This window comes from Fundulus heteroclitus, chromosome 14 (assembly GCF_011125445.2).
Source record: "Fundulus heteroclitus isolate FHET01 chromosome 14, MU-UCD_Fhet_4.1, whole genome shotgun sequence".
In the NCBI taxonomy this organism is placed as follows: Eukaryota; Metazoa; Chordata; class Actinopteri; order Cyprinodontiformes; family Fundulidae; genus Fundulus; species Fundulus heteroclitus.
Genome location: NC_046374.1, coordinates 1,303,078 through 1,330,132, shown reverse-complemented (window position 1 = coordinate 1,330,132; position 27,055 = coordinate 1,303,078). Strand labels below are relative to the sequence as shown.

Genomic DNA, 27,055 nt, shown 5'->3' with positions numbered 1-27,055 from the left:
GCCTTTCTACTAACACTGCTTTCTTTCCGCTCAGTTAGAGGCCTCTACATTTCAACCAACGTTTAAGCTCTTCTACGCTGGGTTTCACGGTTAAAGCATGTAGAAATGAAGCTCCCGGGACGTTGTCATCTTCTAAAATGATTGGTATTGTGGTTTGCTGCCATTCTAGTTTGTGGTCAGCTTGTCCAAACATCTGGGAAACCCGAGTTGTCTCCTCATGAATGAGGTAAAAAATAATGGGGCCTCGTTCTTATATATGTTCATTTTGTTCTGTTTGTTTAGAATTACCATATAAAAGCTCATATTTAAATGACTATGGAAGTTATCCTTCATGATCAAGTCAAACATAATGACCAGTCTTATCCTGGCTATCTCTTTATTTCACCTGTTGACCTAAGTTAGCCATGTATTGTTCTGGCTACCATTGTAATTGCTTAAAGGTACTGCAACTAGACCAATTGTAAGCACAATGTTTTGATTTACTTGTTGTGTTTTACGTTTTATTTTTTTGTGAAATACTTAGGAGCTCTAAATTAGAATGGTCCATTTTTTCCCACATATCTTACAGTTAGATATTATTAGTCATCATGCAACAGATTATGCACAACCCCTGACAAAGTGGGCTATAAATAATTTTTTCCTCTTCAACAGAGATTGCATAATGTCAACTTACAGCGTCCTCACTCCATTACCAGAGGAACATTTCCGATGTTTGATCTGTCTGGACCTCTTCACTGAACCGGTCACCACACCTTGTGGTCATACCTTCTGTGGGTCCTGCCTCAGCCAGCAGTGGAGCGACAGCAAGTTTTGTCAGTGTCCAAAGTGTAACAAAAGGTTCCTCATGAAGCCAGAGGTCTCCACAAATGAAGTCATAGCTGAAATGTCAGTCCAAATAAAGAGAAGGAAAACCGAGGCACTTGAAAGCACCAACGCTCCGTGGCAGGTGAAGTGTGACGTGTGCACAGACGTTAGATTCAAGGCGTCCAAGTCGTGCCTGGTGTGTCTGGCGTCGTACTGCGACGGACACCTGGAGCCCCACCAGCGGGTTCCTGCCCTGATGAGACACAAGCTGGTGGAGCCCGTGGAGAACCTGGAGGAGAAGGTTTGTGAGAAGCACGCAAGGATCCTGGAGTTTTTCTGCAGGCGGGAACAGGTGTGCATCTGTCTGCTGTGCTGCGAAGGAGAACATAGAGAACATGAGACGGTGCCTGTGGAAGAGGAGGGGGCTCTGCAGAAAGTGAGGCTATCTTGTGCGCTCGGATGACACTATGCTGTCAAAATACTGAGCTTCAAAAGAGAAATGTGGCTTGATCACATTGATTGTCTTGTAACTGCTCATTTTAGGTAAACATTGAGTCCACCCAGGCAAAGATCAAACTGATGATTGATGATAGAACAGAAAAGATGGAGGAATTTCAGAAATCCTCAGAAATCAGCAAAGTGAGTGTTTGGTTAAACGTTATTTTTGCAAAATGACACATATTTATGTCAATAACAAATGTATCTTTAAATAGGTGAAAGCTAATAACGAAATAGAGAACGCTGAGAAGCTGTTCGGTGATCTGATGGGTAGAGTACAAGAGATGCAAAGCAAACTGAAGGAAAAAATGGATCAAATACTAAGGAAATCACAGGAAAAGGTCCAGGCGATGATTCAGGAGCTAGAAGAGGAGGTTGCAGCTCTACAGAGGAAACACTCACAGCTAGAGGAGCTTTCTCAAAAAGAAGACCACCTTCAACTTCTACAGGTTAGTCAGTCAATTAAGCTACGTATATTTTAGTAACAGGTCAGTCTAAAGGAATATTTTGCTAAACCATGATTGTAGATTTTATGGGAGGCTTCTGGATCAAAGGGATTAAGGGGTCTTACATTAAATGCTCAGTTCTAGACCACAAAACTCTCCATTCAATTCAGTTTACTTATACAGCACCAACTCACAACAAATGTTTTCTCATGACACCTTACAAGAAAACAGGTTGCATTCATTTCTAATGATACAGTTCAATAAATATATCTCACTTTAAAGGAATACAACCATATTAACAGGTCCAATTCAACAACAGGTCCTGATCTTCTGCTCAATATAACACAAGTCAGTCAAATCAAAAGCTATCTATGTTAGAAAGCTCAGCCAATTTCAAGCCAACTGAGCAAATAAGGAGTAGAGATTATGTGTCACACTGTCAGACAGTGGACAGATATTTACATCAAGTCACTAACATTGCAGCAACATACATATTATACGTAGACGCCCCAAGGACTAGCGCTGCCTCAGCCAATTTGCGGCAGTGGTGGCTGCCAGTGGCTCTTCTTGTGGCAGCGGCAGCTGATAGCGGCAATTCCGGTGGCACTTGTACTGGCATGCGACTGCCAAGAAGGTGCCACTGCTGTTGCTGCGTTCCTGTTGCTGTTTTTAGGCAAATGAATTCTTATAGATGCCTGTAAATCTATAACTACTTCCAAATAAACATGTTTTATTTATATTATTTCCAATAAACGCTTGAGGAACTTTCACCAGCCGCTTGCCACAAGGTGTCACAACGCTGGCAGTCCAGCTGCCGTCACTAGTGGCAGGTCCTGTGGCACCTTGTGGCAGCTGCAGTGGCATTCTGCTGCCACAAGGTGTCACTAAGCCGGCAGGCCGCATTTCTATTGCTGTTTATGGGCAAACGGTTTGTCACTGGAGTTATTTAATGCCTGTTCTATATTTACTTTCGATTAATGATGTGCTCAATTGACATCATTTAATATTTTTTTAAACAATTTAATAAAAAACTTACAAGGTGACTGTGTGAGTTGATTGACTCGTGATAAGAAAAACAAATGTGGTGCTATAAAAACATCACGTGAAAACAGGCTGGCACACTTTGGAGGTCCGTGGACACTGGGTGTCACGAACATGCCATGAGAGTGCCAGAGGATGCCAGGATGCTACCATGATGTCAGACCAGCTGTGAAAGTCTTTAACACACAGCGGCTGTTGCTGTGTTTGTGGAAGTAATGCTCATTATTGGCCAACGGGATGTCAGGATAGTTATGAGTTAGTGACTGTTAGTTAGAACTTTCAATTGATGGTGTCAATATTGTTTTTGAATTAATAAAGAGTGTTAAACAGTGCCCCCTTTTTCTTTTTGTAGGAGTCTTTGCATGTAGAGGCACTAGGGTGGGAATGAGTGAATGTGACTGTGTATGTAGTTTTCTGTTTGTTTATTTGTCAGGTTGGGTTTGTACTGCCCCCTCTCCCGGGACATCTCAGGTCTCCACTAAGTGTGGAGCCCACTAAATCACTCTGCAATCTTAAATCACTTTCTCAAAGACGTCTCTAAAAGACTTTGGGCAGACCATCAAAATTCTGGCTGGTTCCTAACAACATAGCGCATTCCAAATGCAGTCTGAAGGTGTCATTAAAACCACACAACTGCTGGTTGTCTTCTGTTGCATCTTATTTTTTTCTACTCACCCTACACGTTTGTAATCTATATGAAGGACATAGGCTTTAAAGAACACATCACGATGGGCAGCTAAGAAGAACGGCAAAAGGTTCCCTTCTGCATATTTTATTTTATATTTAGTCACGAGGCAACATAAAAAGAGCACTGATAAGAAGGTCTACTGGGCTTGAGAAATTATCCTATAACTGTCAGTAAAGGAATGTGTGTCAGCCTTGTATCCATCTTGTTGTGTCTTTTAGTCACTCACACCACATGTACTGTGCTTGCCCCTATGAATGCTTCCAGACTTTGCAGGCTCTGAACACCATGTTAGTGACCAAGGACTGGTCCAGGACCAAGGTTTACCCAGACCTGTACATTCATACAACGAGGAGGGCCATGGAGAATCTTCTGAGAGGTTTTCAAACGAAACGAACAACACTGACAAACATTGGTAAGATTGATGTTGTTTTGACTTAACCCATAAATCTTTCTTTTGGAGACAAAAGTTATTAACTTTGTTTTGTTTTTCCCCATTTAGAATTGACCAGAATGAAAGATTACAAAGGTACTTTTTGTTGTGTTACTTTTCAGTTACTCATAAGAGATGATAGTTATTTATTGGAAAATAAAATTTTTTTTTGTAGAATCTGTGACTTTTGATGAATCCACCGCTGGGACCGGCCTCATTATAACTGAATCTGGAAAACGTCTCAAGTATTCGAAGGCTGCAAAGTCACAGTCACCATCTTGCAAAAGATTTGTTTTACCCATGGTTTTTGGGACAAACGGCTTCACCTCAGGTCGGCACTACTGGGAGGTCCAGGTGGGTCTGAGAAACGACTGGGACATCGGTGTTGCCCTGGAAACGGTTGATAGGTCAGATGATTTTGTGAAAAAAGACAGGGGATTCTTTTCTATAGTAAAATCTGGTTATGATTACAAAGTTAATGATTCACCCCGAGAAGTTCTCCTTCTCAATCCCAGGCCAAGGCATCTGGGAGTGTATTTAGACTACGAGGCAGGCCGAGTATCATTCTTTGATGTGGCCGAAAAGTTGCATATTCATTCTTTTGAAAGAGAGCGTTTTTCAGGAAAACTCTTCCCATATTTTTATCTGTACAGTGGTGCAAAGAGGTCTGAGCCCTTGATTATCCGTACGATTTATGATCCAGAATACTACCGTACTCTCATTCACTCTCTAAATCAAGATAAAACAAAGAATGAATAGAATAAATTCTCGTAGGGTTGAACACCAATTGCAGTACCTTGCAAAAGTATTCGTCCCGCACAGGTCTGTACCTGTTTTTATTACATTCCAACCTGTAAATTTCTGTAATTCAGGTGTTGGTGTTGGACTTTTTGTTGAAAAGATTGAAATAAACAAACAAAAACATGGTACAGGCAGGATAGAGTCCAGGGTTAGCAGGAGACAGACTGCATTCACAGCAGGCTTCACACAGCGGGAGATGAGGGGCTGAATATACTGAAGGTGGAATCTGCAAAACAGAGGATGGTCAGCGAATGACATCAACCCTGTATCGGAGGGTCTGTCAGTACCCGATCTGTACCGGAAGCAGGATCCGTAATGTCGGCTCTTCTGCACATGTGTAAACAGAATAACTTCCGAAAAGGGAATTCATTCTTGTTCTTGCTTTTTTCTTCTTTTATCGTATTTTTGGTGGGATATTTATTGTTGTATTTCATAGTAATTCTGTGAATATTGCATGATTTAAAGGGAATAGCCAAAATAAAGAAAAAAATGGACACTTTGACTTCTCTGAGCATGTGCAAGGACACACAGAGCAAACATTTTTATTCATCTTAATATTTCCTTTTCTCTGAACCTAACTGTGCGCTTCAACAGTGTTGATCAAACAATGGATCCGTTTGCAGTCTTTTGTCTACTGTAGTGATGTTTTTGTAAGAAATAAACGATGTGGCTTCCCATTACAAGCTCTTCTCTTGTCTGTGTTGGGTCCAGCTGTGCATTGATGGCATAAATACGTTACAGCTCACTCAAGTTTGATACACAGCTTTCTAAGGCAATGTATCTTTCTTCATAATTAATGGTTGTTGTTTTAAAGCGAACCAGTGCTTGTTGGAAATATTTTTTTGCAGTCATTTTTAAACTAATAAAGTGCATTTTACGGGGATCCGGAGGCTGCAGCACCTTAACCATAACCCCAAGAAGACAATGCAGTGCCTTGCATATTGATATTCCCTGGAATTCCCCAGGCTAATATTCTTTTTTTTTTTTTTTTGCCACCATGATTTTTTGTCTCCAAGAGGAGATTGTTGTTTTCTTGTACAAACCGATTGAAAACATGTATTGCTGAAATAGGTGCTGGGGGAAGAGCTCAGATGCAGATGCTCATGGAGGTTAGACGGAACCCAAAACCTTTCATTCATCACCATCCCACATTTCATTTGAAGCACCACAGCTCCACCTTCACTATTGCTTTGAACTGCATCCCCTTTAAATCCTCAAAACTACCTGGCATCTCTGCCATTTTATCCCCCATCTCCATCCTGAGGGGAGGTTTTACCAAACACAAGATGATGGAGCCAAATGGACAGGACAGGTGGATGATAGGAGGATAGGATGTGTCTGTAGGACACACATCTGCTGGAGCTCTTCTGTGAGTGTCATGATTTTAGGTTCTGTCTTAGTTTTGAATCATGGAATAGTTTGAGTTTTGTTGTGGTTTGATTTTGTTCTTTGTGTTATACTATCTGTTAGGGTTCTGTAAGCTTTTTCTGTTCACCTGCCAGCTCACTCCCCTGTCAGCAGTCACCAACCTATCAGTTCAGTTCACTGTCAGTCACTTCCCTGCCTCTGATTAGTTCCAGCTGTTTCCCGGTAATTAGTTTTCACTCCATTTCACCTGTGCACTTCACTATATAGTTCTGCCTCAGTCTTTAGTTCTCCGCCAGATCATTAACGAGCCCACGGTGAGTTTTGTTTCCAGCGTTCCTTTCTTGATTGACCTGTTGATGCTAACCTGAGAGCCTTTTTGATTCTGAGCCAGCCTGTTCCCTGATCAGTTTTTCCTGCCCTGTCTGACTGATTTACCGGTTTACCGACCTGATTCTGTCCCATGGTTATCCGAGCTTGCTTTGCCCTGTTTGTACCTCTGCCTATTTTGGACTGCCTTTTGTGTACCGGATTTTGGACTGCCATTTTGACCATTGAGCCTTGCCTGTCCCTGTTTTATTATTAAATCCTGTTTTTTGCCTTCACCTCACTTGTTTGGTTTGAATACTGGGTTTGCCTGATTCACGTTCGTAACAGAATGATCTGGCCACCCTAAAACCTATCGCCAAACAAGCTTGTAGAGGTTTTTTTTTCTCCCCTTAAATTTTTTTTTTTGCCCTTTTTTTTTTCCCCCTCCACAACTATGGCTTTGGAGGGTTCCAGATTGGCGTTCTGTCCCCCTGGTGTCGGTCCCAGACGCCATCTCTCCAGTAGCCGCAGCAGCAGTAACTCGCTGCCTGCTCGGAGCTTACGATTGGGAGGGCTGTTTTTAACAAATTCAGGTTCTGCTCAGAATAGAAGGGATCACTCACCCAGCGACACCGCTGTCGGCTCTGCCCATGGGTTTTATCCAGACCCAACTTTGTTTATGGAGGTCGAAGCAGAGGTGGTGCGGGATCTTCGCCCGGATCTTTTTCTCTCTCTCCCTCCAGAGGAGGAGATGCAGGGAACGCTGTGGGCTCCGCCGATCCCGGCTCTACCGATAGAATTAAACCTCCAGCAAGTCCTGCCGTCCCGCCGTCGGAGGAGGGGACGGAAACCTGTGGGTCGCTCCCTCACCCGTTCTGTTCGGCCGACAGGCGAGTCAGTACCGCGCCCGTCCGTTACCACTTCCTGCCCAGTGGATCGGAGTCCGGTGCTCCCCAGAGCTGAGCAGCCCACAGCGCCTCCTGGTGGCGCCCGTGATGCTGAGGATCTGGCTCTGGAGGACCAGATAAGAGCTTTTGCCCCTATTATTAAAGACCTTAGGGAGGCTCTTTTCAGCCAGTATTCAGAGGAGCTGGAGGCTAAATTAAAGGAGGTCGAGGGGCACTATAGAGCGGCTCTCCAGGGTTTCTATAGTGGACTCAATCCTGTCCCCAAGGGTCCAGCCGACGCCTCGGCACCTGCACCTGTCCCAGAGGACCCGCCCCCTACCTCAGCTCCAGTGCCGGCTTCCGGCAGCTATAAAGCAGCACTGTCTGCGCAGCCGGCCCAAGACGCTGCAACCCAGGAGGGTCCGCAGCCGGCCCAAGACGCTGCAACCCAGGAGGGTCCGCAGCCGGCCCAAGACGCTGCAACCCAGGAGGGTCCGCAGTCGGCCCAAGACGCTGCAACCCAGGAGGGTCCGCAGCCGGCCCAAGACGCTGCAACCCAGGAGGGTCCGCAGCCGGCCCAAGACGCTGCAACCCAGGAGGGTCCGCAGCCGGCCCAAGACGCTGCAACCCAGGAGGGTCCGCAGTCGGCCCAAGACGCTGCAACCCAGGAGGTTCCGCCCCCAGTTTGCGACGTGGGAACCCAGGAGGGTCCGCCGCCAGTCTGCGACGTGGGAACCCAGGAGGGCCCGCCGCCAGTCTGCGACGTGGGAACCCAGGAGGGTCTGCCGCCAGTCTGCGACGTGGGAACCCAGGAGGGTCTACCACTGGTCCACGAAGAGGGGGTTCAGACGAGCCCTCTTTCAGGCCGCAACTCTGGGGCTCATCGGGACACTGGGCGTCGTGGTCCTCGCCCAGACGACAAGCGGCGTCGTGGTCCTCGCCCAGACGACAAGCGGCGTCGTGGTCCTCGCCCAGACGACAAGCGGCATCGTGGCCCTCGTCCAAACGACAAGCTCCGTCGGGGGTCTCGTCCAGACGACAAGCGTCGGGGGTCTCGTCGAGAAGACAAGCACCCAGAGCCCCATGGAGACTTAGAGGTCCCTGGACCTCTTCTGAAGCTCTTACCCCCTCACCTTTGGCTAGACAGCCAATTTCCCAAGTGGCTGACCAGGCTCTCTTTGTCGGATGCTCTGGAGGGGACGTCTAGCCAGGGGACGTCTGAACCTGAAGCCTGTAGCCAGGCTCCTCCTGAACTCTGTAGCCAGGTGCCTCCTGAACTCTGTAGCCAGGCGCCTCCTGAACTCTTTGGCCAGGCGCCTCCTGAACTCTTTAGCCAGGCGTCTCTTCTAGCTCTTAGTCCGGCGCTGTCTCCAGCCTTTAGTCCGGCGCCAGGTTCTGTTCTCTCTCTCTCCAGGCGTCGGTTCCTGAGGGTCCTGTTCTGCCGACGGTCCCCGAGGTTGCTGCTCTGCCGCCGGTCTCCGAGAGACCTGCTCCGCCGCCGGCCTATGAGAGACCTGCTCCGCCGCCGGCCTATGAGAGACCTGCTCTGCCACCGGCCGCCGGACATCTTTGCTAACCGGGGCCGTCCTACAGGACACCCGCCGGATTACCTGTCTCACAGGGGTCGTCCGCCGGGACGTCCGCCGGAGAACCTGACACGCCTAGGTCGTCCGCCGGAGAACCTGACACGCCTAGGTCGTCCGCCGGAGAACCTGACACGCCTAGGACGTCCGCCGGAGAACCTGACACGCCTAGGACGTCCGCCGGAGAACCTGACACGCCTAGGACGTCCGCCGGAGAACCTGACACGCCTAGGACGTCCGCCGGAGAACCTGACACGCCGAGGCCGTCCTTCGGGACGCCCGCCGGAGAACCTGACACGCCGAGGCTCTCCTCCTGGACGCCCGCCGGAGAACCTGACACGCCTGGGTCGTTCTCCTGGACGCCCGCCGGAGAACCTGACACGCCTGGGTCGTCCTCCTGGACGCCCGCCGGAGAACCTGACACGCCTGGGTCGTCCTCCTGGACGCCCGCCGGAGAACCTGACACGCCTGGGTCGTCCTTCGGGACGTCCGCCGGAGAACCTGACTCGTCGGGGCCGTCCTCCTGGACGCCCGCCTGAGAACTTGATTCGTCTTGCTTTGTTTTAGTTTGTATTTTGACATTTGAACCCAAGACGCTGCAACCCAGGAGGGTCCGCAGCCGGCCCAAGACGCTGCAACCCAGGAGGGTCCGCAGTCGGCCCAAGACGCTGCAACCCAGGAGGGTCCGCAGCCGGCCCAAGACGCTGCAACCCAGGAGGGTCCGCAGCCGGCCCAAGACGCTGCAACCCAGGAGGGTCCGCAGCCGGCCCAAGACGCTGCAACCCAGGAGGGTCCGCAGTCGGCCCAAGACGCTGCAACCCAGGAGGTTCCGCCCCCAGTTTGCGACGTGGGAACCCAGGAGGGTCCGCCGCCAGTCTGCGACGTGGGAACCCAGGAGGGCCCGCCGCCAGTCTGCGACGTGGGAACCCAGGAGGGTCTGCCGCCAGTCTGCGACGTGGGAACCCAGGAGGGTCTACCACTGGTCCACGAAGAGGGGGTTCAGACGAGCCCTCTTTCAGGCCGCAACTCTGGGGCTCATCGGGACACTGGGCGTCGTGGTCCTCGCCCAGACGACAAGCGGCGTCGTGGTCCTCGCCCAGACGACAAGCGGCGTCTTGGTCCTCGCCCAGACGACAAGCGGCATCGTGGCCCTCGTCCAAACGACAAGCTCCGTCGGGGGTCTCGTCCAGACGACAAGCGTCGGGGGTCTCGTCGAGAAGACAAGCACCCAGAGCCCCATGGAGACTTAGAGGTCCCTGGACCTCTTCTGAAGCTCTTACCCCCTCACCTTTGGCTAGACAGCCAATTTCCCAAGTGGCTGACCAGGCTCTCTTTGTCGGATGCTCTGGAGGGGTTACTGCTGAGGTTCTGGGTGTTAAAGGGTCTGGGAGCATCTGAAGTCTGTAGCCCTGGGCCTCCTGAAGCTGAAGCCTGTAGCCAGGGGCCGTCTGAACCTGAAGCCTGTAGCCAGGGGCCGTCTGAACCTGAAGCCTGTAGCCAGGGGCCGTCTGAACCTGAAGCCTGTAGCCAGGGGCCGTCTGAACCTGAAGCCTGTAGCCAGGGGCCGTCTGAACCTGAAGCCTGTAGCCAGGGGACGTCTGAACCTGAAGCCTGTAGCCAGGGGACGTCTGAACCTGAAGCCTGTAGCCAGGCTCCTCCTGAACTCTGTAGCCAGGCGCCTCCTGAACTCTGTAGCCAGGCGCCTCCTGAACTCTGTAGCCAGGCGCCTCCTGAACTCTTTGGCCAGGCGCCTCCTGAACTCTTTAGCCAGGCGTCTCTTCTAGCTCTTAGTCCGGCGCTGTCTCCAGCCTTTAGTCCGGCGCCAGGTTCTGTTCTCTCTCTCTCCAGGCGTCGGTTCCTGAGGGTCCTGTTCTGCCGACGGTCCCCGAGGTTGCTGCTCTGCCGCCGGTCTCCGAGAGACCTGCTCCGCCGCCGGCCTATGAGAGACCTGCTCTGCCACCGGCCGCCGGACATCTTTGCTAACCGGGGCCGTCCTACAGGACACCCGCCGGATTACCTGTCTCACAGGGGTCGTCCGCCGGGACGTCCGCCGGAGAACCTGACACGCCTAGGTCGTCCGCCGGAGAACCTGACACGCCTAGGTCGTCCGCCGGAGAACCTGACACGCCTAGGACGTCCGCCGGAGAACCTGACACGCCTAGGACGTCCGCCGGAGAACCTGACACGCCTAGGACGTCCGCCGGAGAACCTGACACGCCTAGGACGTCCGCCGGAGAACCTGACACGCCTAGGACGTCCTTCGGGACGCCCGCCGGAGAACCTGACACGCCGAGGCCGTCCTTCGGGACGCCCGCCGGAGAACCTGACACGCCGAGGCTCTCCTCCTGGACGCCCGCCGGAGAACCTGACACGCCTGGGTCGTTCTCCTGGACGCCCGCCGGAGAACCTGACACGCCTGGGTCGTCCTCCTGGACGCCCGCCGGAGAACCTGACACGCCTGGGTCGTCCTTCGGGACGTCCGCCGGAGAACCTGACTCGTCGGGGCCGTCCTCCTGGACGCCCGCCTGAGAACTTGATTCGTCTTGCTTTGTTTTAGTTTGTATTTTGACATTTACTGTTTCCCGGTAATTAGTTTTCACTCCATTTCACCTGTGCACTTCACTATATAGTTCTGCCTCAGTCTTTAGTTCTCCGCCAGATCATTAACGAGCCCACGGTGAGTTTTGTTTCCAGCGTTCCTTTCTTGATTGACCTGTTGATGCTAACCTGAGAGCCTTTTTGATTCTGAGCCAGCCTGTTCCCTGATCTGTTTTTCCTGCCCTGTCTGACTGATTTACCGGTTTACCGACCTGATTCTGTCCCATGGTTATCCGAGCTTGCTTTGCCCTGTTTGTACCTCTGCCTATTTTGGACTGCCTTTTGTGTACCGGATTTTGGACTGCCATTTTGACCATTGAGCCTTGCCTGTCCCTGTTTTATTATTAAATCCTGTTTTTTGCCTTCACCTTACTTGTTTGGTTTGAATACTGGGTTTGCCTGATTCACGTTCGTAACAGTGAGAGCAACCAGGAGTCTCAAACTCCATACTCAGGTCTCTAGGGCCAGTGTCCTAACTTTTAAATGCCTTCTTGGACAAACTCACCTGACACCAATGGGATCATTACATCCTTAGCAAGCAACAACGTTCTAGATAATTTTACACAATCATCTGATTTAAGTGACCTGTAAATCAGCATTATCTTTTATTGTATCATTTATAAAATTGTAAAGGTATTACAGATCTCACCACTGTTGTTGACAGGAAAATGTAACCATTTATCTTGTTTGTGTAATGATCTCGGCTCTGACTACCTGATCTGCACGCCTGCTCCTTCAAGACCCACCCCTCAATTTACTCTCATTGGGACCTAATGCCAGTGCCAGAGTATCTTGAGCCCTTACGGTAAGAGTATTCCAGCGTTAACCTGACTATTTGCCCGTATCCGACCTGTCTGTTATCTGTTCCCGACCCTGCCTGTCCCTTTTTCTGCCTCTGCCTGTCTTCCTGAGAAATCGACCCGATCTGTCTCCCGACTCCGAGCCCCGCCTGACCCTTTTGGACTGATCTATTGGATGGACTACCTGTGAACCGGACCCCGCTCCTCTTGTGAGTACTGCACCAGACTAACACTGTAACGCCTGAGCCCTTACTGCTGCACAGATTTGGACCGGCCCCCGACCTCTCGTAAGGATAACCCCCAAGGATTGCTCTCTGGATTCTGACCTCGGACCGTTTCCCGGATCACGCCCCTGAAAGCCCCCAGGACCACATCGCTTCAGCCGGACGTTTCCCCCCTCGGCTCTGCGGACGGCGCCTCTCCGACCCAAGGTCTTGCAGGTTAGTGCCCCTCATTACTTCGCTCCATTTGGACTCTCAGTTTGCCCCGAATCCGCTAACCTGCTGTCCTCACAACCAGGAGTTCCGGGTTTGACGTTGCCTGCCGAACCACCTGAGCCGCTCCCTCCCGCTCTCTAAATAAATCTGCCTTCGAACGCCACTGACCTGTCTCGTTGTCTTCTGGGTCCTCCTTTCTGATCATTACAGTTTGATTCTACATAGAGTATGAAAACTGCTCTTTCACTGCTATTTCGTTTTTATAGTTAAATTGCACGCCATATAACCTGCATTCACACCCCATGCTTTGCCACCAAGCAGTGTGAAGCTGGACTACCCACCTGTGCTTAGTAAAAAAAAAAAGCCTAAAGACCCTAATACAGTATGTGCTTTGAACTGAACTGTGATACATATCCAGTGAAGTGGAAAAATGTTAGCAGGTGGTTCTGTTGTTTCTAAAAGGACAGTCTGCATTTAGCAGTGACTCATGGCAGATTACTTTTCACTTTTTCCTCCTGGGAGAACTGTGAGCTGATATAAGGATACATATCTAAAAAAGAAATGCCTTAATAGATTATTCTTTATTGTCGCACAATTGGAGAAATAAGCTGAGTCAGTTGCTAATCAAGCAGACAGATGAAAGGTAGAGATTTCAGGAGGGTGGGGTGAGGTCGTCCCAACGAGTCAAGGCGTCCAAGAAGGCAACCTTGAGGTCATCCCAATGAAGCAAGGAGTACAGGAGGGCATCTGTGTGGTTTGTTTGTTTGTTTTATTAGGATCCCCATTAGCTTCAGCATCAGCTAAAAGCTATTCTTCCTGGGGTCCTTCAGTCTTCCACGTGACAATACAATGTATTACATCACATTACACACTACACATACAAGACATTTACACAAAATGTAATACATATTTACATTTAACAGCTTTTATCATTAAAAAGTAACATAAATAAATAAACATAATTAACATAAAATTTTGCTACTCCAGATAGATCTATATCAAAGAACTAGCTAACAAGAACCCTACACAATATCTCCTTAATAAAATTTACATTAACTATCCAAATTTCTTTGAAGGTAATATTTCTTAAGTGCAGTTTTGAAACCATAGAGAGTGTTTTGTTGTACAATAGTCTTTGGGAGTGAATTCCATTCACACATTGCCCTGTACCTAACTGAACGTTGAATTGATTTTGTTTTAACTCTAGGTAAAATAAAACTACCTCCTACTGCATGTCTTGTTGGATAATAATGTGTATCAGTACTAAAGGATAGTTTTGTATATAAAATGAAAGGCGTTTTATTTGTTATAACATTATATAGAAATACCATTACTGAATACACCAATCTGTTTTTAATTTTTAACCATAAAAGACTATCATGCATTTTGTCCACATTTGATCTAAACCCACATGAAAGGGCAACACGTGCAGCTTTATTCTGAATTACTTGTAGTTTTTTTATATTAATTGATGAAGTATTTGACCAAACCACTGAGCAATAATCAAGATGTGAAAAAAACAAAGCATCAAGTACTTGTGTAACAACCTGCGGTGTAAAGTATTTTGAACACCTTTTAATGACCGATAAACTATTACCCATTTTAGTTAACAAGTTCTGAACATGTCTATCCCAACACAATCTATTATCAATTATCACTCCCAACAGTTTAGCTTCTTGTTTTTGATCCACAGAATTTTGCTCTATGGTGAGTTCAAGTTTCGGTTTGGAAAGTAAAGAAAAAGGAGTTCCAACCACTAAACAGGTAGTTTTAGATACATTGAGAACCAATTTGTTACTCCTTATCCAGTCCACCACTAACTGTAGCTCTCTTTGTAGTTTTGTATTTAACTCACTAATATTAGTTTCTGCTAAATATATAGTGGAATCATCAAAAACATTGAGATGCTTGCCTTTTCTAAAACAGATGGAAGATCATTTGTAAAGATTGTGTACAGGAGCGGCCCAAGACAACTTCCTTGAGGCACCCCGTGTTCCACAGCCCTTACATTTGAAAAACTGCCATTAAAATAAATTAGTTGTCTTCTATCCGACAAATAACTTTTCATCCATAATAATGCAGTTTGTGAAAAGCCATAATACTCCAGTTTTTTTAACAGTAATTTGTGGTCAATGATATCAAATGCTGCAGTGAAATCAAGCATTACAACACCTATTATTTTTCTCTCCTCCATATCCTTGAACCAGTCATCAACCATCTGAGTCAGGGCAGTGGCTGTTGAGTGTTTTTCTCTATATGCATGCTGAAACTTTGTAATCAAATCATTATTCTTAAAATAAGATTGAATCTGTTCATAAACAATTCTTTCCTTTATTTTACCAAGAATTGGTAATAAACTTATTGGTCTACTGTTTGATCCAGAAAAGGGCATTTTCTTATTTTTAGGGATTGGCACTACTTTACATATTTTCCATTCTTGCAAACATATATTGTGCATGAAACACAAATTAATTATATGAGCAATAATAGGAGCAATAATAGCAACTATTGGTTTAAGCAATGTATGATCAAGGTAGTCTACACCAGGTGTTTTTTTTTTTTTTACAATTCATCAGAAGTAATTCCACTTTAGAAACACTTACACTCTTGAATTTAAAGCTACAGGTTTTGTCTTTCATCATCTTATTTATTAGTGTATTTGATAACTCTGTCTTGTATGGCTGTGTGGTATCTTTTAGTTTGTTTATTTTGTTCATGAAATAATTATTAAGAAGATTTGCTATATCACTTGGTCTAGTAAAAAATTCACCTTCATGTTCTAAATAAGCTGGAATTGATTTACTATTTCCTCTTAATATATTATTCAGTGTATTCCATAATTGTTTACTATCATGTTTTATTGCTAGAATGTTTTTAATATTGTACAATTTCTTTTTCTTTTTATTTACCTTAGTTACAAAATTTCTAAGTTTACAATACACTTGCCAGTCCGATTTAAATTTAGATATAATTGCTGCTTTTTTGGCTAGCTCTCTCTCTTTCATAAGATCTTTTAATTCTTGATCCAACCATGGGGTGTTAACATTTCGAACAGTAAACTTTTTAATTGGTGCATGATTTTCTACAATTCTCATTAAGGTTTGGTGGTGGTCTGGAGGCCATCGGGGCAGAAACCCTCAAAGCTGCAGGCTGGAATCACAGTGCTGTAGGCTGACACCAAGATGCTGCGGATTTCTACCTGTCTTGACTTCAGCAACAATTAAATTTAACATAAAAAGTTTTGCTAATGACTATTTGTCCACGTTTCACCTTCCCGGACAATGTTTTGTCTGATACATTCATGCAATCACTCAGAAATTTACGTCATCTGTATAGTAGCTGCTGTATTTCTATGCTCAAATATTTAAATCTTATAAGATGCTAAGGACTATTTGCATACTCCTAACTTCTCAGGAACTGTTGTCAGTGCATTCAACTTGAAAGTTATGTCATGTTTTGTGTCTGTTATGTATGAATTACGGCTACAACAATGACAACAAAGATTCTTGATTCTATATGGTGGGTGGCGATATGTCGCTTTAAACTAGCTTAAAGGCTTTACTTAATCAGGACTACAATGAAAGAAATATACTGTAGATTGACTGTCAAACAACCCTTGATCTGCTTTGACCATGAATAGTTGTAAAAGCTGTGTGACTTGTAGATATTTTCTATCCAACTACAAGTAATTAAAGTATTAAAACCTTTCTGAATAAAATTGTCTTTACTTTGTATTTTAAAAGGCTGATGTTAGAGAGTGGAGATCCAGAGGGAGCTGGTTCCAGAGTCCAGGTGCCACGACTGAGAAAGCCCAATCACTTCAATGTTTGTAAGAAGAACTGGGTCCATGACCTCAGTGGTCCACTACACACAGAAGCTCAATGAATAAGAAACAAACAATACCAGTTTAATATCTTTTCTAAAACTGACAGGCAGCCAGTGGAGGGAGAACAGGCCAGGAGTCATTTGATCTCTACCAGACAGATTTCTACAAGACAATGTGAGAAACAGGTTTATTGTAAGAATGAGATGTGTTAAAATATCTAAAATAACATTCAGCAGGGTGGTAGAGGCAGATAGTAGCTTCACTACAAAAACAACATATTAACGAGTGCTAATATAAATTCCAAACTCTAGGAGAGAGAAGGAAGCAGAGACGTTGAGAACGGCAGAGAACAAAGTTAAAAAGGAGGAGATGCCAGGAAACTGTCTCCTTGTTGGAATCAGAAGTTTTCCTGTTGCAGAGCTGTCTGCGGAAAAAAAAACCAAGAAAACAATTATGGAGAACACAGTAAGTCAACTTCCATTCCAATGAACTTGATTTACACGTACAGCCAGGCAACATGGAACATTTTCCCTGCACAGAACAGCAAAACCTTGAATGACCATAAACTAGTACTTGCCTTATTCAAATATTGATAGGTTTTTCTACATGGGTATCAGCATTTTACATATCAAAAGTAAAACATTAGTTAGCAAGAATAATTACAGAACAGGAAGTGAGCTGAAACATATATCTGAATCAGCGGTGAACAGGTTTGTCTGGTTGCTGTTCTGCTGAACACTGTCCTCAGTACAGAGTTGATGTGTGTCTAGCTGAGATCTTGAACAGCAGCTAAATCTGAATTTTATTATTTGAATATCCAAATCAAGGATGTAATGAATGACTTGAACACAATTACTTTATTATCCACCCAGAGGAAGTAGAATGATGAGATAAAGCAACCTCTATACGGTGGATGAAAGCGTAATCTGTTAAATCATTTTCCTGAGAAAACTGTGATGGACTTTACTCTGCTTTACATGTTGCCAGTGAGGATTAAGCTTTAGACATTGTGTGTTATTTCATGCTTATTTCTAATTTCTCCCTGTCTGTCATAATTCCCAGGAGTTTGACTATTTTTAGGTTTCTTCGGGATTGTGTGGTCTGTCGGTGTTTTTAACCTTTTAGTGTTGTCTATAAGTCTGTAGGTTTTGTTCTTTTCTTCTTGTGTCCTGTCATGATGTTGGAGAAGATTCTCAGTCATCCAAGTCATGATCAACCAAAAAAAAATGCTTCCCTTCCAAGAAGCGAAATGTACATGTGAATCTAAGCTCTAAAAAGGCCTGCCAGCAGGTCTATAAAGCTTGGAGCTCCACACTACTCCAGACATTTTGAATAGAGAAAGCTTCCTGGATGGGAAAACTGTTCAAGGAGGTCTAGCCCAGGAAATCGCTTCATGCAGTTTCAGCTGAGAAAAATCATAAAATCTGGTTTCAGTAGAAGCTGGGTCCTTACTCTGGCTGGTTCCCCCTTTTAAAACCTAATAACAAATATTCTCAACTCAGCTTTATTTATTTATTTAGAATATTTTAATACAACTCAATGGGCTGAAGTGCTTTACGCATTCTAAAAAAACAATAATTCAAAGCAGGATAAACAGTTAAAGAAAGCAAATACAATAAAATACAAAATAAGACACAGTTACACAAAAACACACAATAAAAATGTCAAAAGCCAACATCTCAAACTGAGTTAAAAGCCAAAAACAAAAAATGTGTTTCAAGAGAAGAATTAAAAACTGGAAGTGAGTCTGCCTGCCTAATATTTAAAGGTAATTATTTCCAGAGATTTAATGCAATGACACAGAAAGCGCTGTTACGTCTTTGCACTGTTTGTCTTTGGAATGATAAAAACTGATCTGTCAGTCTGAGTGAGAGGGAGACTGTAGATGAAGCAGTTCTGACAGATACCGGAAAGCAAGGCCTTAAAGACATTTAAAAACAAATAAAATAGTTTTAAAATCAACCAGAAAACGAACCAATACCAATGAATAGCTGTTAAAACTGGAGAAAAGTGCTTTTTATTCTAGTATTACCAGTTAAAAGATGAACAGTAGCATTTTCGGCCAGCTGTAGTCAAGCTACTAAAGTTTTGTTATGCCCAGAGTAAAGTGCATAGCAGTAATCTTAGCAAGTTGTAATAAAAGCATAAATTAAAATCCCAAAATGATGTTGTGACAGGAGTGGCAAAAGATGAACATGACCACAGAATTAAACTGACCATCAAAGTTAAAATTACTCTCAAGTCTTACACCTAGGTCTGTAGCAGTATGTGTCAGAAACTGACCTAAAGGTTCAACGTCAACACTGATGTTAGAAACATCAAACACCAAATAACATGACCTCAGTCTTTTTATTGTTCAGGTGTAAGAAATTAGACATCCATGACTTGATTAATGCAATTAAGTCTTTTTTTTCTGGGTTTTTCCAGCACTTAGTGACTCGTTTTTCACACAGTAGACTGGCAGGAAAGGGGGTTTGGTAGAGGCGGGGGGGACGTGGCAAAGGACCTCAGACCGGAATCAAACCTGGGTCAGCCACGTCAAGGACTAAGGCCTCCGTATACGGGTCTGGTCTTGCACACTACCCCTGAACCATCGGAGCATGCCCCCATGCAATGAATTCTTGTAGTTTATTTGTAACTATTTTGTTTTTTAGTACCATAAAAATTCGACTGTCGTTTTGCATAAAAATGTAAGGCTAAACTGACTCCAACGGGAGGGGCTAAAGAGAGTAGAGGAGGGGGGCAAGAATAGAGGCTTGAGCCACTCCCTATGAGTGGGACTCTGTAACAAAATAAAATAAAAAATAAATTCTCTGTTTAAACAAAACAATGGTTTGGTGTGACCTGGGTGTCTGGATGGATGATAACTTCGACAGGCTGCCACTGGTCACTCTATATATCGCCTGCCTTTTGGAACAGGCAAAAATAATGACAATAAGCCTTATTTTCAGCTGTAGTGGATCACACTGCATGTTAAATAAAATATATATATATATATATATATATATATATATATATATATATATATATATATATATAATGTGTGTGTGTGTGTGTGTGTGTGTGTGTGTGTGTGTGTGTGCTTTTGTGCAAGTGTAAGCTTTAATGCTTAGAACAGATGAAATTAAACTCCTCGCTGTCATTTCTTTTAAACCACTGATGTTCTCCTCCTGCCTTCATGGCTCCAGACATGTCACAGTCATCCATCAGTCCATCTGGATACCAGTTCTGATAACTGACCACTTTGCCACTGACCCAGAACCAGAAATCCAGAGTACAGGCGTAGTGCAGTCCCGTCCAGACGTAATCAGTGGAGGCGTTCTTGGCTTTCTCCTGGACCCATCTCTGCTCATCCAGGTTGGTGATGGTGACCAGGTCATGGTGGTGATCTCTGCAGTAGTACAAGGCTTCCTCCCAGGTTTTATTTTCTTTGATCAGGATCACTTTATCTGTTATGGAAGTTATGTGCATAAACAAATCCTCGTTCACTCTTATTTTAACAACAAAACATTTTCAGTCTGGCTTTCTATGACACAACAACTTATTTTCTATTCAAGGCAAAATAAAATTGTTCATACTTTAAAAATACATAAAAATAACGTAATAACGTAAATAACGTAAAAATACATAATAATGTAAAACAATCCACAGTTCAAATATTTACATAAACTTGGAGTATTTGTTTATGAGAACAACTCACCATCATAACAGATGAAGGGTTTTTTAACACCACAGCTGTCATTCTTCCATCTGCCTTCATCATCAAACACAGTCATGGCACATAGACCACTGTTGTATTGTGTATTGATCAACTCATTGTTCCAGTGTCTGAAAGAGAAACTGCTTCCATCTGACCACCTCCAGGAGTCTCTGAACAGACCAAAGAATATTTCTGTTGTTGGGTCCACTGACTTCATCACCTTCTTCAGCTCTCCATCCTGTAGATGCTTCAGTCCACTGACCAGGTCTGTGTGTTTCTCTCTGCAGTAACTCTGAGCTTTCTGCCAGGTCTTCTTCTCTTTAATCAAGTGGTATTTCTGGGTTGTGTCAGTTTCTGCAGAGAAAACAGATAAACTAAGATCACATGACATTTTGTCGTTTAAAGAAAAACAAACCATAGACCATCTAAAGGGTGAAGTTGGAGTATACATAAAAAAAATCAAAAAAAGTAAATTAAAAATTCTCACCATCATAACAGAGGAAATATTCCGGCCATTGGCAACCAGTATCTTGCCATTTAGGAGTATTTTGCAAACGCCCACAGTTCTCAGTTCCTCCACTTCCTCTATCAGACGGTTCTCCATCTTTCCAGTTTGTCTCACTCTCATTGAACTCCTCTCCAGGCAGAGACCAGTACCATGTTCTGATGCCTTCGTTTGGATCATGCAGACCAATCCAAGCTTCCCTCATATCTCCTGCTGAGATATTGAGGAGTCTCTTCATGTCTGTCATGTTAGACACTGTGGCCAGGTCAGTGTGATTCTCTCTGCAGTACTGCTGAGCTTCAGTCCAGGTCTTAGTAAAATTAATGTAGTGATACCGATAGAGATGACAGTCGATGAAACAACATTGAGCTGTTAAAAAACATTTTGAAATATTTACTTATTAATACCAAACATTTAAATGTCTTCATTCTAATATATTTTTAAGTGTTTTGGAGTATTCTCATCTTACTATCTCTGTGATAAAACAAAAAGCAGCAATAACTCAACTGAAACCAGCTGAGTCTGTAGTGTAACAGAATCCAGTGATTTTAGTTGTACTTTAGATCAACTTACCCATCAGAAAGAGCAGAACCAGACTCCACTGCATCTTTGTTGTCAAATGGATTACTCCAACAGTTTGTCTCTGATGGAGGAAGAACACATTTAAACACTTTATATCACATTTTGGAAACCTCCAGCTCTCCCTCCACTCTACAGAAAAACAATAATGAGAGAGAAGGGGAGCTGAAGCCAAACGTTATTTAAATAATAAAAACATTTTAAATAATAGAAATCTAACATAAACAGTATGTGTTTATAGGTAATATGCAAACCCAAATATATGCAATCAAAGTAGACATAAAAGTAAATTTTTACCTTGTTGAATTTGATATTCCTTCTTGATGCTCTGCTGGAAACTGTCCTTGGTCAAACGTTGACTTCTTTCTAACAGAGATCACTGAATAGCAGCTACATTTAAATATTTTAGTATTTGAATATTCAAACCAGACAGGTCCATGTTTCTTAGGAACATAATTTATAAATAACAAAGAGGAAGGAAAAGTTATGTACAAAACATCTACATATTGAGATAATAATTAATTTAATCCTATTTAAACACATGCTTAAGAAAACTGTTTCATTACGCAACTGTGCACGTCACGCGTCAGGATGCATCTTAACAACATGGGGTATTATGGGTATACATGTATGCACTTTATACAGATCAATGTATCACAGGGTCAGAAAACTGAAAGCATGCTTTTTTCTAGATGAGGCAGAGTTTCATGTCTTTTTTAATAAATATTTTGATTGTCAGGATAGATGGTTATAGTTTTATTAAAAGTGACAGCATCCTCACAGAATACAATGTACGAGGCTAAAAACATCTCCCAATAAAAATACTGACTGCTGTCCAGCCTGACTGACTTCTAGGGGACTATTTCATTTCTTTTTGTGGGAGCGAGGGACGCTTCTGGTGGTCCACTGGAGCAGGCCTCTCTGGCCAGAATTACCGTTCCCAAAAACTATGTCTAGGTGTTGATGTTTAAGAGTCATCACCAGAAGAGTTAAGAAAGGTTTTTATCAACTTCATCAAATCTTGTCTATTGTATCAGTAAAGAGGGGAACAATCTTTTTCTTCATGTCCTTATTTCTCTACCACTCTTTTTCAACCTCTCTACTTCCCCTTAAAAGGCTGTCATACAGTGATGTGTGATTAGCCAGCTTCCTGAGCAATTAGCCTTTTTGGCATACACTGTCAATGACCGTCTTATGGACAACTGTCACATAAGCAGTCTTCTCAGCTGCAGTGTTGGTTATGACAGAGCTCTCCATCAGGCCCCGGTGGGGGAGGTAGTCTTTACCAGTAGCTTCAGCTCAACCCTGGGTTACTCTTTTCTTAAATGTATTTTTATGTGTGGTGTATTTCTGTTTTATTCTGTTTTACTTGTTCACATTATGGAGCTGACTGTTTTGTGGACAGCTTCTTTTTTCTTTTCTTTTTAAATTGTGTTCAGAGGCTCATGAGTGGGAATGCTCCCATTGTTTACACCATAGAACAGCTGTTAGCTCTCTGTAGATTTGCTGTGCTCCCCTCCCACCTTTTCCCCACAATCTAAGAAGGTACAGACCTGTCATCCTATCAGTCATCATGGGAAATTTGAGATCACTTCCCATTAAAGTGGATGAAGTGGCACGAACACTTTGGTCATGTGGCTAACCCAGCTAACCCTTGACACACATACAAACATGGCCTGTTTTATTTACTCTGGGCTGACAGAACAAAGGAGAGTGGTAAGAAGAAAGGAGGGGTCTGGTTTTGTGATTGATAGACGCTCCAACTGTGGACATTTAACTATCAAAAGAGACTCTACAGTGTCAGGGATTACTGGAGTTTGAAACCGAATTCAGCCACAAACACAGAGCCACGCTTTACTGAATTTATTGGAAGCAGGATGAGAAATGGAGAAGGAAACCACAGGATGTATCAGACAGCAGCGGATGGATGATGATGATGATGATGTCTGGAGCCGGCAGATGAAGATAACACAGGTTAACGGGACGTGAGGAGCAAAGGCAGGCAGGCGTGAGGCAAGGCAACGACGATGGCAGGCAGGAAGACGAAGGACAAAGGTCAAAGGTGGACTGAAAGATGTTCTGGCAAGGGTGAGCAGTCTGAGTAGGGTTTAAGTAGGAGTCTGGGCAGGTGTACTGAGTCTGGGCTTTGATTATAGGTACAACAGGTGTAGATGATCAGGCATGAAGTGTAGAGACTGGGCTGCATGTGAGGTGGAAGGTGCTAGAACTGTCCATGGTGAAACAAGCAAAAACAGTTCCCTGACATCACCCCTCCCCCTCAAGGTTGGATTCCAGACGACCAGAAGAAGTCTACAAAATCAAAACAACCCACTCAGGGTGGGCGGAGAGAGGCTCAGGATGGCTAACTAAACTAAGGGGTGTTCAGGTGGCCGACCAGGGGGTCTTGATGTTCCCTGGATGTTCATTTGACTTCAGTTAATACATTTTTGAACTTGAAGAGAAGTTGTCACTCATTTATTCTCCATGTGTGCAGAGTTTGCTGTTAAAAGAACGCCAGTGCTCGAATCATCCCCTTCAACCTTTGTCCTGATATCAGCTCTTGGGCTGATATTCACCGGACAATACCTAACAGACCGAGAGTTATTTAATAAACATTAAATAACTTTAAACAGTGTACAACTGCACAACATTTGCTGTTTTGGCATTCTTTCACTTGAGCGTCTGGTTACGCAGAAGTCAGACTGCAGACTTAGCTTGAATCCAGCTGACAGATGCTTGTGAGTCTTTGAGCCCCATGCAGCCCCCATGGGTGGCTGGTCTTCCCAGCGTGGACTCTAACCTCAAGAGTCCAAAGGCAAGAAGAAGAGAAGTGAGGTGTAGCCTGGCTTCTTAGCAGGGCACCTTGCTGAGGAGAGCAGTTGTTGGTGTAGTGAAATTCCTTTGCTTACAACCCGTTCAGTTTTTTTTCCTGATGGCTTGATGGCTCAACAGAACTGCCACACTTTCTAGTACCTGCTTCTTTGGGGTTTCAACGACAGCGAGTCGACTTGGAGGCGTGTCTTCAGAAGGCTTTCTGTTTCTGATTGCCTAAGGGGTGGAGTCGCTGTTTGAGTGACAACAACAACCCCACAACTAGAAGATTTAAAAAAGACAAACAGCCACAGCAGTTACCAAGTAAATTAATAGATGCTGAATGGAGATGGAATCTCTCAAATCAATAATGTGGCTCAATAAGTGTTCAAGGTTAACACTGATGTTAGAGACATCAAACACCAAATAACATGACCTCAGTCTTTTTATTGTTCAGGTGTAAGAAATTAGACATCCATGACTTGATTAATGCAATGAAGTCTTTTTTTTCTGGGTTTTTCCAGCACTTAGTGACTCGTTTTTCACACAGTAGACTGGCAGGAAAGGTGGTTTGAGAGAGACGGGGGAGACGTGGCAAAGGACCTCAGAACAGAATCAAACCCGGGTCAGCCACGTCAAGGACTAGGGCCTCCGTATACGGGTCTTGCACACTACCCCTGAGTCATCAGAGCACGCCCCCATGCAATGAATTCTTGTAGTTTATTTGTAACTATTTTGTTTTTTAGTACCATAAAAATTCGACTGTCGTTTTGCATAAAAATGTAAGGCTAAACTGACTCCAACGGGAGGGGCTAAAGAGAGTAGAGGAGGGGGGCAAGAATAGAGGCTTGAGTGACCCTATTCTTATTCATGGCTCACCATGGAGGTGTACACGTTTGGTGGAAGAGAAAATTTAGATGAATGGATAGGAGCGACACAACCCGAAAAATATTGAAGTGGTTTGACGAAATGGATTCAAAATACAGGAGCCAACCGATGAGCAATGGCAGGGAGATGGCAGGGAGATTCACCCGACTCAGCCACTGTGTGGTGGGGTTCCTGAATGACGGTAAATCTTTATTTTAATTTTAAAATAATCTCTTATGTAATTAGTCATTGTCGCCAGTGAGCTAATGTTTGTGTGAACAAAAGCTAATCTTAAGCCAGGTTCTGGAGAAGCTGGAGGCTTGTTAGGCACTCATGCTCTGTTCATGGTTCCCCCTCATTGTCCCAATAATATGCACACATTAGCTGTTGTGTGAGCATTGAAGATTATTATTATTATTTGCCTTTTTGTTTTATTCCAGAAGCTTTTTCATCTGCCATTCCCCCCCCCCCCCAGTGTCCTGTCTAGCAATGTGGCAATAGGAATTGATGTCTCAATGCCAGATAGAGCTCGACAGATTTTGCTTTTACAAGTGGAGCGAACAGCTTTCGCCATAGTGCTCTGCTTGATTTATGCTTGTAAATAGCTTTATTGTGATTCCTGCAGGGAGAATTTCAAATTATATGGACACTACAATGGGAGAGTAAAGGAAGAACAAGAAGTGAGAGAGAAAAAAAGAGTAGAAGTGAAAGAAAGAAGAGATAAAAGGGAGAGAGTGATAAAACCTTCTCCGTCTGCTCCATCACCTGGAAAGAGAGATGCAAAAAAGAACAGCACAATCAACAGACATAAAGCAACAGATACAATCGAATAACACCTAGATGCCATTGCTAAATCATATGTATTATTATTTAAGCTGACACGTGTAATGTGATACCTGAAAAAAGAAAGTGAAAGAACATAAATAAATAAATAAATTATAAATAAATTATAAGCTTACTGTATATAAGTGAAAATTTAATACCTGGGATCCAGCACCTGTGGATATAGCTTGATATAGCTATCAAGCTATATCCAGAAGGAAATAGCTTGATAGTGGTTGTGGAGAACCAAAGGCCCGCCTTCCCCGAGCACAGAGGCAGGAGTCAGGGGACCCATAACCCCGGACTCCCAAAGGGGCCCCTAAAGCAGGGCGCACAGGAGGAGCCGACACAGGATATCTGCAACCCCCCTCCCCCAAGGAAAGAGGAGAGACGACCGCAATGCCGACGCCCCCAAGAGCCGCGGGGACGAGCCCGTGGGCTCTGCCGGCAGCCAGCCCCGCTAAAGTGGTCCCGGCCATGGGCCCCGGGGGCCAGAGACCCCATGGGCGACCCACCCCCGCGGCGGGGGGCCAGGCCTCGCAAAGCAGCCGCCGGGAGTGGGCCGGCGCACGCCCGGGAACACGCCCCAAACCCGAGGCCCACCAATGCGCCAGAGGGCCAAGGCGCCCGACAGCGCAGCAAAGGAGGCCAGGACGTGGGGGGATGGGATCCGCACCTAGCGGAGACTTGAGATGTTCTTGGGAGAGGGAGCGGACCACACCCATACCTGGGAAAAAAAAAAGGAAAACTCATTCACACCATCCCTCCCTTGTGCCCCACTCACACACAGATAATAATAAAAAAAAAGATGCTGTACACACATTCCCACATAACACTCACATCCAACACTGACCAGAGGGGGGGTCACCCCAAATCGACTATACGACTGCTTGTGCCCGACCCCCGGCCCCGCCCTCCCTGCCCGACGCCCCCCGGACCGGGCCCCCCAAAGAGGGGGGGCCAACACGACCCATACGAGCCACCCAGCCAGAGCCCCCCTCACCCCCTAAATACCTAATAAACCCACTCCCTCCCCCACCTTACCCTAGCCACCCCTGCCCCCCACCCCTCTTGGGGGGAGCGGAGGCGTCAGCCCCAGACCTGGCAAGCCGCTGACTACCCATTGCAGCCCCCCGCCAAAACTCCGGACACAGTGGCCCGCACCTCCTCCAGGCCCCAGACTCCTTGCCGCCATCGGAGAACGGGTGTGTGCAGAAGACCCCGATCCTCCCTACGCCCGCTCAGATGTTGTGTTGTT

The 27,055-nt window shown here is 45.0% G+C and overlaps 2 protein-coding genes across 2 annotated transcripts; one reads left to right on the top strand and one right to left on the bottom strand.

Annotated features, from left to right (window-relative positions):
• The first annotated feature begins 661 nt into the window (after positions 1 to 661).
• On the top strand, positions 662 to 5,213 carry LOC105923199 (E3 ubiquitin-protein ligase TRIM41). The gene is made up of 6 exons (XM_036146922.1): positions 662 to 1,240; positions 1,348 to 1,443; positions 1,518 to 1,751; positions 3,742 to 3,889; positions 3,977 to 4,003; positions 4,083 to 5,213. The coding sequence occupies exons 1-6, from the start codon at positions 662 to 664 to the stop codon at positions 4,664 to 4,666; spliced, it is 1,668 nt and encodes a 555-aa protein (XP_036002815.1). The 3' UTR covers positions 4,667 to 5,213.
• Positions 5,214 to 19,615: 14,402 nt separating this feature from the next.
• LOC118565901 (C-type mannose receptor 2-like) lies at positions 19,616 to 20,965 on the bottom strand. Its single transcript, XM_036146967.1, has 3 exons — positions 20,701 to 20,965; positions 20,214 to 20,567; positions 19,616 to 19,962 (listed from the first exon to the last, which is right to left on the bottom strand). Exons 1-3 carry the CDS (start codon positions 20,963 to 20,965, stop codon positions 19,616 to 19,618), a joined length of 966 nt encoding a protein of 321 aa, XP_036002860.1.
• Positions 20,966 to 27,055: the final 6,090 nt, after the last annotated feature.